General features: G+C 54.8%; 5 protein-coding genes across 5 annotated transcripts; 2 read left to right on the forward strand and 3 right to left on the reverse strand.

The window, feature by feature from the left end:
• Window positions 1–266: 266 nt before the first annotated feature.
• N7474_010844 (carbamoyl-phosphate synthase (glutamine-hydrolyzing) CPA2) lies at window positions 267–3,943 on the reverse strand (the record flags this gene model as incomplete). Its single annotated transcript, XM_057202254.1, has 3 exons — window positions 267–374; window positions 437–3,492; window positions 3,583–3,943. The coding sequence occupies 3 exons, from the start codon at window positions 3,941–3,943 to the stop codon at window positions 267–269; spliced, it is 3,525 nt and encodes a 1,174-aa protein (XP_057047538.1).
• Window positions 3,944–5,420: 1,477 nt separating this feature from the next.
• On the reverse strand, window positions 5,421–6,889 carry N7474_010845 (uncharacterized protein; the record flags this gene model as incomplete). Its single annotated transcript, XM_057202255.1, has 3 exons — window positions 5,421–5,804; window positions 5,881–6,196; window positions 6,252–6,889. The coding sequence occupies 3 exons, from the start codon at window positions 6,887–6,889 to the stop codon at window positions 5,421–5,423; spliced, it is 1,338 nt and encodes a 445-aa protein (XP_057047539.1).
• A 1,004-nt stretch (window positions 6,890–7,893) lies between these two features.
• Window positions 7,894–9,480, reverse strand: N7474_010846 (uncharacterized protein; the record flags this gene model as incomplete). Its single annotated transcript, XM_057202256.1, has 1 exon — window positions 7,894–9,480. The coding sequence occupies one exon, from the start codon at window positions 9,478–9,480 to the stop codon at window positions 7,894–7,896; it is 1,587 nt and encodes a 528-aa protein (XP_057047540.1).
• Window positions 9,481–9,802: 322 nt separating this feature from the next.
• On the forward strand, window positions 9,803–10,865 carry N7474_010847 (uncharacterized protein; the record flags this gene model as incomplete). The annotated part of the gene is made up of 3 exons (XM_057202257.1): window positions 9,803–10,001; window positions 10,052–10,125; window positions 10,179–10,865. The coding sequence occupies 3 exons, from the start codon at window positions 9,803–9,805 to the stop codon at window positions 10,863–10,865; spliced, it is 960 nt and encodes a 319-aa protein (XP_057047541.1).
• A 270-nt stretch (window positions 10,866–11,135) lies between these two features.
• On the forward strand, window positions 11,136–12,072 carry vip1 (putative actin cytoskeleton protein (VIP1); the record flags this gene model as incomplete). Its single annotated transcript, XM_057202258.1, has 3 exons — window positions 11,136–11,218; window positions 11,298–11,384; window positions 11,460–12,072. The coding sequence occupies 3 exons, from the start codon at window positions 11,136–11,138 to the stop codon at window positions 12,070–12,072; spliced, it is 783 nt and encodes a 260-aa protein (XP_057047542.1).
• Window positions 12,073–12,089: the final 17 nt, after the last annotated feature.

Consider the following 12,089-nt stretch of genomic DNA (forward strand, 5'->3'; position numbering starts at 1 on the left):
AGGGCATGATACATGTAGTACCATAGTACTATCACTGTAGCTCTGTTTCCTTCCCCCTCGGTTGATTCACCGCGGAAGGAACCCGAAATCAAAAACAAAGAAGAAAGTATAACAGAAAAGAAACTGCACGCCATCTAGTTATCAACAAGATAAGATGCCCTACTCACCATGCCACACACAATTCAATTGTTGTGTCGACAGATTGATTGGGGCTTTTGTTTGTTTGTGCAAGAGAAAATTGAGGTGTGGGGGGTTTCAAGAACAATTTACAGCAGCTTGCCGCCCACGAACTCGGACCAGCTGCGGACCTCGCTGGGGGTGCCTTCTTGGCGGGGGAGTTTCTGGTTCATGCACTGAGCGAAGAGAAGGGCAGTCTAGATATTCATTAGTAAAACTGTCTTTTGTGCTCTGCTAGAGACGAGGAGGGCAAACATACCTTGGGCTCCATGAACAGAGGCACACCAAAGTCAACAGCATTCCGGCGCATAACATAATCCTCGTCGAGGAGGGTCTTGCCACGGGTCTTGGCAACGTTGAAGCAGCCTCGGATATCATACTTCTGGAAGACCTCACGCAGAGCGCGCTTATCCTGCTTCGGGAACTCAATTACCTGCACGGTGACGGCGTCCTTAGCGGATGATTCGATGTGATCCTTGACCTCGGGGCTGGCAGCAAAGAACTTGTAGCCCAGGGGCTGGAGGTACTCGACAATCTTGGCGAGGGTGGGCTGGTTGATATCTCCACCCAGCAAGATGCCCTCGCCGGGCTCGGGCATGCGGAAGTTCATGGTCGACTGCAGAGACGCCCAGTAGGCCTCGACGAGGTCCTTGCCGAAACAGGCGATTTCGCCGGTCGACGACATCTCCACGCCTAGGAAGGGGTCTGCGCCTGCGAGACGGGTCCAGCTGAATTGCGGCACCTTGGTTGCGACGTAGTCGCGCTTCTCCTGCATGAGGTCAACGGGCTCGGGGACATCACGGCCGACGAGGGCCTTGGTGGCGACGTCGATGAAGTTCTTGCCTAGGACCTTGCTGACGAAGGGGAAGGAGCGCGAGGCGCGCAGGTTGCACTCAATGACCTTGAGCTGAGCCTCAGCGCCCTCCTGGTCGGCCTTGATGATCTGCATGTTGAAGGGGCCGGTGATGTTCCAGGCCTTGGCGACCTTCTCGGCGATCTCCTTCACGCGGGACATGATGGTTTCTTCCAGGTTGGCGGGGGGCAGAACGAGAGTGGCGTCGCCGGAATGGACACCAGCGGGCTCGACGTGCTCGCTGACGGCGTGCAGTAGGAGCTTGCCGTTGGAAGCGACAGCGTCAACATCAATCTCCTGAGCACCCTCGATGAACTTGGTGATGACGACAGGGTGGTCCGGGGAGACAGCGCTAGCGTTGAGGAGCTTCTCCTTCAGCTCGTCAACACTGTAGATGACGTTCATGGCGGCACCGGACAGGACGTAACTCGGACGGACCAGGACGGGGTATCCAACAGACTCGGCAAATCGCTCGGCCTCAGCAACGGAGGTCAACTCCTTCCAGGCGGGCTGGTCGACGCCAATGCTGTCCAGGATCTGGGAGAACTTGTGACGGTCCTCGGCCTTGTCGATGTCCTCGGGGTTCGTGCCGAGAACGTGAGCACCGCCCTTCTCCTGCAGGCGAAGAGCAATGTTCTGCGGCAGCTGGCCACCGACAGACACGACAACACCGCTGGCAGCCTCGAGCTCGTAGATATCCATCACACGTTCATAGCTCAGCTCCTCGAAGTACAGCTTGTCGGCAGTGTCAAAGTCGGTCGAGTAGGTCTCCGGGTTGTAGTTGATCATAACGGTCTTCTTGCCCATGTTGCGGAGGGAGAGGGTAGCGTTGACAGCGCACCAATCGAACTCGACAGAGCTACCGATACGGTACACACCGCTGCCCAGAATGATGGTGCCGTGGTCATCAAAGGTCACATCGTGCGAGGTGGCGTTGTACGTGGTGTAGAGGTAGTTGGTGTCCGCGGGGAACTCGGCAGCCAGGGTATCGATCTTCTTGACCCACGGGGTGACGCCAAAGGACTTGCGGCGAGCGCGGACGTCATCCTCAGTCGAGCCAACCAGGAGAGAAATTTGCTTGTCGGAGAAACCAAGCTTCTTGGCCTTCATCATGATCTCCTTCTTAATACCGAAGAGGCTTCCAATCTCCTTGAGCTCGTTGTGGCAGTCCACGATGTTCTGGATCTTGTACAGGAACCACTTGTCGATCTTGGTCAGGTCGTGCACCTTGTCCACGGAGTAGTTCTCGTGGAGCATGGCCTGGCCGACGGCCAACCACCGGCGGTCAGTCGGGTTCTGCAGAACCTCGTCGAGGTTCTCGAAGTGGTCACCCTGGAGACCAATGTACTTGGGGTCGACCTGGCGGATAGCCTTCTGCAGGGACTCCTCAAAGGTACGGCCAATCGCCATGACCTCACCAACCGACTTCATGGCGCTACCAATGTCACGGTTGACGTGCTGGAACTTGCTCAGATCCCATCGGGGGATCTTGGTGACAATGTAATCCAAGCTGGGCTCGAAGTTGGCCGTGGTAGTCTTGGTCACGGCATTGGGGAGCTCGGGCAGAGTGTGGCCCAGACCGATCTTGGCGGCGGTGTAGGCAAGCGGGTACCCAGTCGCCTTGGAGGCCAGAGCAGACGAGCGGGAGAGACGGGCGTTGACCTCAATGACACGGTAGTCGAGGCCATCCGGCTGCAGAGCGTACTGGACGTTGCACTCGCCAACGACGCCCAAGTGACGGACGATCTTGATGGCAGCGGTACGGAGCATGTGGTATTCCTCGTCCGACAGAGTCTGACTCGGGGCCACGACGATACTGTCACCGGTGTGGATACCCAGAGGGTCGAAGTTCTCCATGTTGCAGACAGTGATACAGTTGTTGGCGGCATCACGGACGACCTCATACTCGACCTCCTTCCAGCCCTTGAGGGACTTCTCGACCAGGATCTGGGGAGAGAGAGTGAGCGACCGGGCGGACAAGTTGCGCAGCTCCTCGGGGTTGGAAGCGAAGCCCGAGCCCAGACCACCCAGAGCATAGGCAGACCGGACGATGATGGGGTAGCCAACGGTCTCGGCCGCCTCCAAGGCCTCGTCGACGGTTCCGACAGCGATCGACTCGGCGATGGGGATGTTGATCTCGTTCAGGGCCTTGGCGAACAGGTCACGGTCCTCACTGGTCTCCAGGGTCTGGATGCTCGTGCCGAGCACCTTGACGCCGTAGCGCTCGAAGAGACCCATACGATTCATCTGCACACCCAGGTTCAGGCCGGTCTGGCCACCGAAGGTGAGCAGGATGCCATCGGGCCGCTCGCGCTCAATGACATGAGTGACGTACTCCGGGGTGACGGGCAGGTAGTAGACCTCGTCGGCAAGCTTGTGGTCGGTCTGGATGGTGGCGATGTTAGGGTTGATCAGGACAGACTGGACGCCGGCCTCCTTGAGGGCCTTGAGGGCCTGGGAGCCTGTTACGCAGAACGGTGAGTCAGTGACTGCGCTGGGGGTTTTCCACGGGCAAAGCAAGCAAGCATGGACGCTCTCTCACTCATACATACCAGAATAATCGAACTCGCCGGCCTGACCAATACTCAGACCACCACTACCGATGACCAGCACCTTCTTCACATCGACGAGGTTGCTGCCGGGCTTGACCACGCCGCTGGCGAGATAAGACTCGGCCTGGGGCGCCGTCTGGGCATCAGCAGCTAGACGGTGCAGTGTCGTCGAAAAGGAGCGCAGCTGGTTGGAGCGGGCGGGCGTGAGCTTCTGCAGGCGCAGAGTCGCGGTTGGGGATGCGGTCACGGAGCGGAGAGAGGAAGAGGAGGAGGAGAATGGGCGCAGCGCAGGGCGAGCCCCAGCGAGGCAGCGCTGGCGCAGCAGAGAGGCTGCTTGCCCACCACGAGCAGCAAGAACCATTGCGCACTGCCCGAGATGGTTCAATTGGGGGGTTTGGTTGAGAGAATTGGGGGTCGGGAGGAAGCAGTGTTCGGTCTACACTTTTTTTCTCGATCTTTTTTCTTCCCGCACTCGCTAATTGGCCCGTGGCTCACCGTCCGCTCCACGCGAGAACCAAAGCACACGACAGAGGGGAATCGGAGTTCGTGAAGAAGAAGAGAGAACGAGTGTGGGCGAATTCTGATGGTGTTGATTTGTTCGCTCTTGCCTTTCCTTTTTCTTCCCTTTTTTTCTGTTGGCCGGGATGAGTCAATCCTGGTGGGCTTGACCGGGGCTCCATCTGCTAGTGTGCTCCTCCACCATGATGAACATAGTGTGTGTACCCTCAATGGATAGGATACGAGGGATATATATCAATTATCATATTCCGCTGAAATATAGTTATATATTTACTATAGATGATATGGATTCTGGTCTGCCCTGGAGAAGTGAGGGCACGCTCCCTCCCACGAGGATCGCGCCGATGCCGGACCCCAACGCTCGCCAAACTCCGGTGGAGCCTTTTTCTTATCTGTGGATCGCGATGATGCAATTTGGGACACCCGTCTAGGAATATAGTAGATATTCAGATCGAGAGTACAATAGACACGGAACGGATTGATAACTCTCCCCTAACCAACTACTTGCGCCACACTCCTCCCTGGCCAACGCCCGCTGTCGTATGCCTCAGCGTCCGGGATTTCCTTGACTAAGGTGTTTCGCATAACCCGGAAGCTTGGAAAGTCCAGCTCTATTCTTCGTCCAATTCCCAGATCAAGAAGCGTTTTGATACCTCGAGCACCAGGTACTGGGTCGCAGAATAGAGATTACAGTGGTGGTCCAAAAGACTGACCCAATACCCGCTTTCAAACTTTTGGAATACCATTGGACATGCTTGTTACACATACCAGGTTCACCATTCATTCCGAGCCCCTGTCTTCTTCCCTTCGCTTTTGGCTGCAATCCATTTATTTCGCGGTGCACGGGAGTGAGTATAATAGACATTCCTCAACTTAAAGTATTCAGAAACATTCTAGTGGCGGATGGTTCGACTACTGTCTATATAGATCACCCAGTTCGGGTGAGCCGCTCACTGAGAACCCTAATCGATGCCTGCACTGCCCTATAACTCAGTCAGCTTCAAGCTAGCTAGCTTACCCGCCGTCTTCCCTCGCCTCCCTTCTTATAGGCGTCGCCTCGCTTATCTCTTGACTACCTGCCCCGCCTGTGGAGGAGGGGAAGTTCGTATGACATGTAATCTAGGTTCGGTGATGATTGGTAGTCGTGTTGAGGGAAGGAATGCCCAGGGCTGACAATATTGTCTTTGGGGTCTTTAAGTTACCACAGTATTCTTTTGTAGATATTAAACGATAGTCTCAAAGGTCTTCAGTTTGATAGTATCGTACTAAATACATTGAGCTACGGCCATTGGCGCTCTACTTTTCCACTCTCACGCCAATCAATAATGATCGTTAGAAGGATAATATTCCCGGGCCGCGAATCTCATCTCTGCAGCACCGACGTCAAAGACCGTCACTACGTTCTTTTGGAAAGTGTCGCCCAGAATGAAGACATCCTCCGTCAAGCTAGCACCGCCGTCATCAACGCCGCTGATGCAAATTGTGTTGCCATCTGAATCCGTTCCAGCGTCGAGAATCATATCTAGCGGATTGATATAGAAGGTTTTGCCGTTGATGGTAACACCATGTTTGGGTGCCTTGGCGTTGCAGTCAACAACATAGGCACCTACATCGTCGCTGTAGATAGCCGGAGGGTCGAACGCGGCGTTGACTCGGTTCGCAAACTTCGTGGGATAGTAGTTGAGAGTGGTGCCGGAATCAACCTAAGCACGGTGGACAATTAGCAAATTCTGTTGATAATCCATGCGACAGCTCGTCACTGAGAGGGAAAGCTCATACAATGTATTGAATGCTAGAGCCTCCAGCCGCAGTGATTTCCTTGCCTTTCAACTGGAGGCCGTCAATATTAATGCTGTAAAAGTCGAAGGAAGTGGGATACCCCTCGATGTTGGTAATCAAGATAGGTGTACTAGTGAAGTCGGGCACGAAACGAATCGGAGGAAGACCTCCAAGGGTAAGATATCCAGACGGTCCAGAGACATCACGAAGGATGGCCAGACTGAAGAGCGGCAGAATCTTGCCCTCCTCATACATAGTTGTGAAAATCGGGTTGTATTCAATCTGCTTTTTCGTCGAGTTAGAATACGCACTCGTGCTAGATAAATATGTCAGCGTTAAGTCAGATGTTTTGGAGAGGGAACTACACATACAGAGCAGGATATGCAAGACCTGTCAGACCAGAAGTAATCCCATCGCCGTACCACCCAGCATAGTTGACCAGAGCCATCTCCTGGGTCACCTCTATCCCCGCTAAGGTGACCTGATTGGTGCCCACGACACCAGTTAGGAACTCGCCATCGCCATATGTGATGTTGAAGAATTCTCCAGAGATCTGCTTGAAGGAGGAGCCAGACGTATATGTGGGACCAAAACCACACTCGGACTCGGGAACAACATCACTGCTGTTGGACACAGACACACACTCGAATCCACTCTCAACAACCCAGGTATCGCTAGAGCCGGTATCTACGATAACTTGGAACTTTTGTCCTGCAATATCGATCTCGGTTGCAAACTCCTCACCAACCTCTAGGGAGATCAGCGGAGAGCTTTTGCCGAATAAAATCCTGGCAGCACTGCGTTTGTTTCCCTTCGCAGACTTGATCTTGGTTAGCTCCAGGACACTCGAGCTAACGTCGTTCGGACTGGCAGATGTGAAAGCCTGTGCCTTGTATGTCGTGGCCTTGATGCTGTGCCCTGTAGCAGCCTTGTTTATAGGCTTGGCATTGGTACCAAGTGTAAACGCTAGGAGACAAGCTCCTGTTATCAAGCCGGCTTTGATATGCATGACGGGGGAAAATCAATTACTAGTGACGATCGATAGAGACGATCAAGACTGTTCAGGAAGTGTAGGACGATCATAAAAATTACTAAACTAGGAGACAGGAGATTAATATACATTCTCTCGGGCATTGGGAGTGTTGCATCCTGCTTGTTTTTGCTGTACCCCGCTGCTCCTTCACTTCTCGCACGGTCGGAAGTCCGGCGGGGGAATGAACGCGAGTCCGAGGGCAGCATAACCTATCCTGATAAGAGATTAGCTTGCAGATGAACTTGATCTTGTTTCTGCTCAGGTGGTATTGTTGGATAGACCAAGAGGAGACCAGAGAAGTCAATTTCACTGCTTCTTTGCTATGCGCGTCTAAATATCACATAACAAACTTTATTACACCGCATTGTTTCGGTACTTTACTTGGCTGCCAGTGTACGGAATATACAGCAGAGCAAGTTTCACGGATAACCATGCCGCCTTCTTTATCGTGGAGGAAAAGGGAATCCTACTCTGACATCCTGCACCCAATGGGTCTTAACCCTCTTGGGATTTCCAGCCGAAGCTAACAAGATTAATCAAGCATGGAACCTCCGCTCCAGAGATTAACGACAAGAATAACCGAAAGCTTAATACTTGACTAAAATTGAGCTAAGAAAGGGATTGACAAATGAGCTTCATTTGTTCTGTCTAGCCATGTTTATCCGGCAACTGACCTATCATCTCGTGTCTATTCGCAGCTCGATGTGACTGTCAAGTGTAAGCAGTGATTAGACGGAGTCTATTTTGATGGTTTATAGCTTTCCTAATCAGGTTAAGCGGTCTAGAGTGCATTGACAATTGACGAGGTATGTCACTTCAGGGCCGCCGAGCTGACGGGAGGCCCTGGGTTTCGACACACAGCCTATGGTCGCATGTGTTGTGATATAAGCATGGATATGAACAAAGGCGCAACGACGGAAGTAATTTCTGCATTACTCATACACGGGATAGACATTGAACGAATTGATAACCCGAACCAACTACTCTAACCCCACCCTCCCATTCAGTCCAGTCCACGGCCCCTTGGGTCTCTTCTCAGCCCTGCCCCCACTGCCTCTGCCCCGAGACGACTGCTGCGCCTGTGAGGCCCAAATATCAGACCCCTCCGGCTCAGTTCGTTCATCCTCGCGCAACACCTCGTCGAGGTCCTGGTTGAGCATGCCGTAGACCTCCGCCAGCGTCTTGCGCGCATCCTGCGCCACCTCCTTCCCCAATGCCACTTTCTGTTGGGTGTATTCCCGCTCGCTGGCAGATGCAGCTTCAGAGGCAAATGCCCATGCCTCGGCGAGCGCGACGGTCTCGTCCGTTTCGCCGTTTGGAGAAGCATGAGGCGGGCTGCGAGAATTGAGGGCTGCAACGGCGTGCTTGAAGCGTGGCTGGCGAGCCAGAATCGGATATTCCGGTAGTAGGTGGCTCTCGTCTCTGAGACGGTTGAGGGCTCGGAGGGTGGTGGACTTTTCCTTGCTGAGGAGCCCAGATAAGTAGGATTTCTGGAGCGCGAGTGCCTTTTGACTTTTGGATAGAGGGAGGAGGGTTTCGTTTGCGTAGGACAGAACATCCACTGGGTTTGGTGGAGGAGTTTCCTCCGCTAGGAGGTCACTTTTCGGGACTGATGGAGAGGGAGCCTTTGCGGGGGGATTAACGGGCTGGCACGCTCTGGCGGCGGCGTCCAGCAGTTCTCGCCGAGCTTGTAGGTACGAGGCATATTGCTGTGCAATCTGCATCTTGCGGTCTTCCAGCACGCGCTGAGCCTCCTCGAGTTCCTCGGGTGGTAGCTCCTGGAGTATGCTGTCGTTTGGATCGCCTTCGCTGACTAGGCGTTCTTCCACCCACTGTACCAATTCATCTCGCGTTCGTTGGAGTGCACGGACTTTGACCGCAGGCGTGGGTTTGTCATTTGAAGCGTCGTGTCGCGCCTTGATTTTCTTGAATAACTGCTTCTCCCGATCGAGCTGGGTCTTTGCGCGCACGACAGCTCTCTCCAGATGATGTACACGTGCATCTAGATCCGTGCTATCACCACCACGACCAGATTCCTCTGCATCTACTGGCAGGTGGCTGGGATCCACCGCTGCCCCCATGGCGTCCACGTCGACGGCCTCCCGCGCCTGCAGTTCATCGAGATAATGCTGAAACACCCGCATTTTCGCATGACGGCGTCGATCGCGGAGCAGTGTCAGATAATCGCGCAGCTCGGCCCCGGGGCCCTGCAGATCATCCTCGTCATGGATCTTGGGGGTGCGTTGGCGCCGTCGACGAGAGGCAACCTCCTCGGACGCGGAGCTCCATTCCTTGCGTGCGGCAACGTTGGCCTGCAGTGCCTGGAGGTAATCTTTTCTTAGGCCTGAGATATCGGCGGGCACCCGTTTGACCTCGGCGACGGCGTCGATCGGCGCGCACAATGACAGATGGGAGTGAGCGTGGTGGGCGGATGGTTCCGCGTGGGGGACAAAAATGACGAGCGATCGGAGGTAAGACGTCAAGGCCTGGCGGATGCGGAGGGCGTCTTGGCGGGAGTGGATGTACGGAGCCAGGGGTTTGGCGAAGGGAGGAATGTCGGAGGACATGACTTCGTATGGATCAGTAGATAAAGATAGGAAGAAGGCAAAGTTGTTGTTTTGCTGTTCTGGGCAGGCCTTAGTCAGGAGCTTGTCTGCACAGGGAAACTAAGCAGTTCACTAGCTGGGTATACCAAGGTTTCTCCTCTAAACCTGTCTGTCGAGCAGATGGTCGGTCCAGGGGCCATTCATTATTTTCCCCCTCGGGCATGTTTCAGCATATTTTTCCGCAAGGGATGTGTTGCTGCTGCTCCGAACCGTGACGTTGCCCGCCCCCAACCAAACCCATCGCCGATGCTTTTGTTCGTCAGTCATTGACTTCATCGCCCCAATGGCCCCCGATAACACCAGTATAACCCCAGGCTCTCGCTCTCGCTCTGTGACGACGGCCATGCCTGCCATGCCTGCCATGCTGGCGTCGTATTCCCCTCTGTCGCGCCTCAGCGAGGTCCCGACGAGCCCTCTCCAGCTGAGTCCCGGCAGTCCGCCGCTCGGATCAGCAGAAAATGGCATCACTAGCACGGCACAGGGTAGGAACTCTAGAAAAAAATATTCGTTAGGCGTTCGCTGACATGGCCAGGGCCACTCCGACATCCTAAACCGCTGACACCCTCAGACCTTCATTTGGTGCTGGAGAAGGAGCAAGAAGCAATGGTAAGCGAAAATCGTTCTCGATGCCATGAGAACAAAGAGCTAATATGATCCAGGTCAACCGACTGACTCGAGAGCTGTCTCTTCTGCGGCAACAAACAGCCTCGGTAGCATCGACTACATCCTCCGCCTCGACATTGAACGAGCCATCCAGCGCAGACGGAGTACAGTCCTCTCCGCCCCTCGCCAGGTCCTCCTCACACTCAAACAGGTCGCGCCGGCACCGATCCTCATCCAGCCTCGGGTCCAATGCCCAAGCCGCACAGGGTGCCATGGCCGCCAACGTCGCGGGCATCGCTCCCTGGCGCGAGACTAATCTCCATTCTTCCTCCCGAAACCACTCTGACCTGCCCCGCCGAGCGCGCAGTCGCGAGCCATCGCTCACAACATCTCGGCGCCCATCTGTCAGCTCACTTACTTCCTTCCCGCAATACCAGCACAACAACGACCCTCACATTCCTTATTACGGGAATAGTCCTTCAATCTACCCGTATCGCAACTCGATCTCGCAGCCGCAGTCCGGTGCTCCCGCCTCGAATCCCATGGCACGCTACGAGGAGGCCGCGCACCATAAGTCGGAGCTGGATGTCATCAAGCGTGAGAATGACCAGCTGCGGAAACGGGTAAGGGAGCTGGAAGGCACCTTGAAAAAGTACAAGGAGCTTGATTCGTTGCCGGGGGGAACTGACTCAGGGTTATCTGCGTCAGCGTCGTCGGAGGTGCGCTTGCTGATTGATTCATGAATTTCTATTTTGTTACTTGTTCGAATTTGTGACAGCGGTTTTCTCTTCTTTCGGGCAGTGTTTGCAGGCAAGCACATTATTCATTCACTCTTACGGATCCAATGAACTATATGCAATCTGTGGCGGTGCAGCCCCGCCGACGTCACCCTGTGGCGCAGGCGTTGCTAGCTTGATTAAATACATCGCATTATCCTGCAACCTCCCTCTTCCTCTCTCATTCTTCCTGAAAAAGTATTCTCATATCGTCTACTACCATCCCACTGCTACGCCATGTCTAACCAAACAACTGTCCACGTCTCGGGCATCTCGCCCGCCACCACTGAGAAAGAAGTCCGCGACTTCTTCAGCTTCTGGTACGTCATCGTCAGACCCTTGGAGCTCTGCACCCCGCAAAACCAAAATCCCTCACTAACAATATCCTCAATCCTGAAGTGGCAAGATTACTGCGCTGACCATCACCCCCTCGTCCGCCGAGCCCGACGCTCCGAAATCCGCCAGCGTCACCTTCGAGAAAGAAGCGTAAGCCCTCTCCCAACTACCCCGCACTCCGTTTCGTTTCACCCAGATCTCACTAACGCGTGTCGCGCCATCCAGAGCCGCAAAGACCGCTCTTCTCCTCGACCAGACCCAATTGGGCACCTCTGCCGTGCACGTGGAAGCTGCTGCGACTCTCGACGACGTCGCCGCCCCCGCAGCTGCCAGCGAGACCACCAAAGAAGGCGATCATGAGATCTCCCAGGAAGACCTGCCTCGCTCGCGCATTATCGCCGAGTACCTAGCGCACGGCTACGTGGTCAGCGATAACGCGATCCAAAAGGCGATCGCACTAGACCAGAAGCACGGCTTCTCGACCAGGTTCACCAACGCGCTAACCAACTTCGACAAAAAGTTCAATGCCACTGAGCGCGCGAAGGGCCTTGACGAGAACTACAGCATCACTGATAAGGCGGCGACGGGCTGGCGTGGTCTGAACTCGTACTTTGAGAAGGCGCTCAACCACCCCTCTGGTCAGAAGCTGCGCGATTTCTATGTGCAGACTGATAAGCAGGTTCGGGATATTCACAATGAGGCACGCCGTCTGGCGGATCTGAAACAGGGCAAGGGTGGTGAGACGGAGGGTGAGGCTGCTGCGGGTGGCGAGCCTGCTAGCTCCGGGCTGGCAACTGAGCCTGCTGGTGCGGCACCGCCTGCTGAGCCGAAGGCGTGATTGAATTGATTTGGAAA

Source organism: Penicillium riverlandense (assembly GCF_028828495.1).
Source record: "Penicillium riverlandense strain IBT 135883 chromosome Unknown utg000011l_segment0_segment0, whole genome shotgun sequence".
In the NCBI taxonomy this organism is placed as follows: domain Eukaryota; kingdom Fungi; phylum Ascomycota; class Eurotiomycetes; order Eurotiales; family Aspergillaceae; genus Penicillium; species Penicillium riverlandense.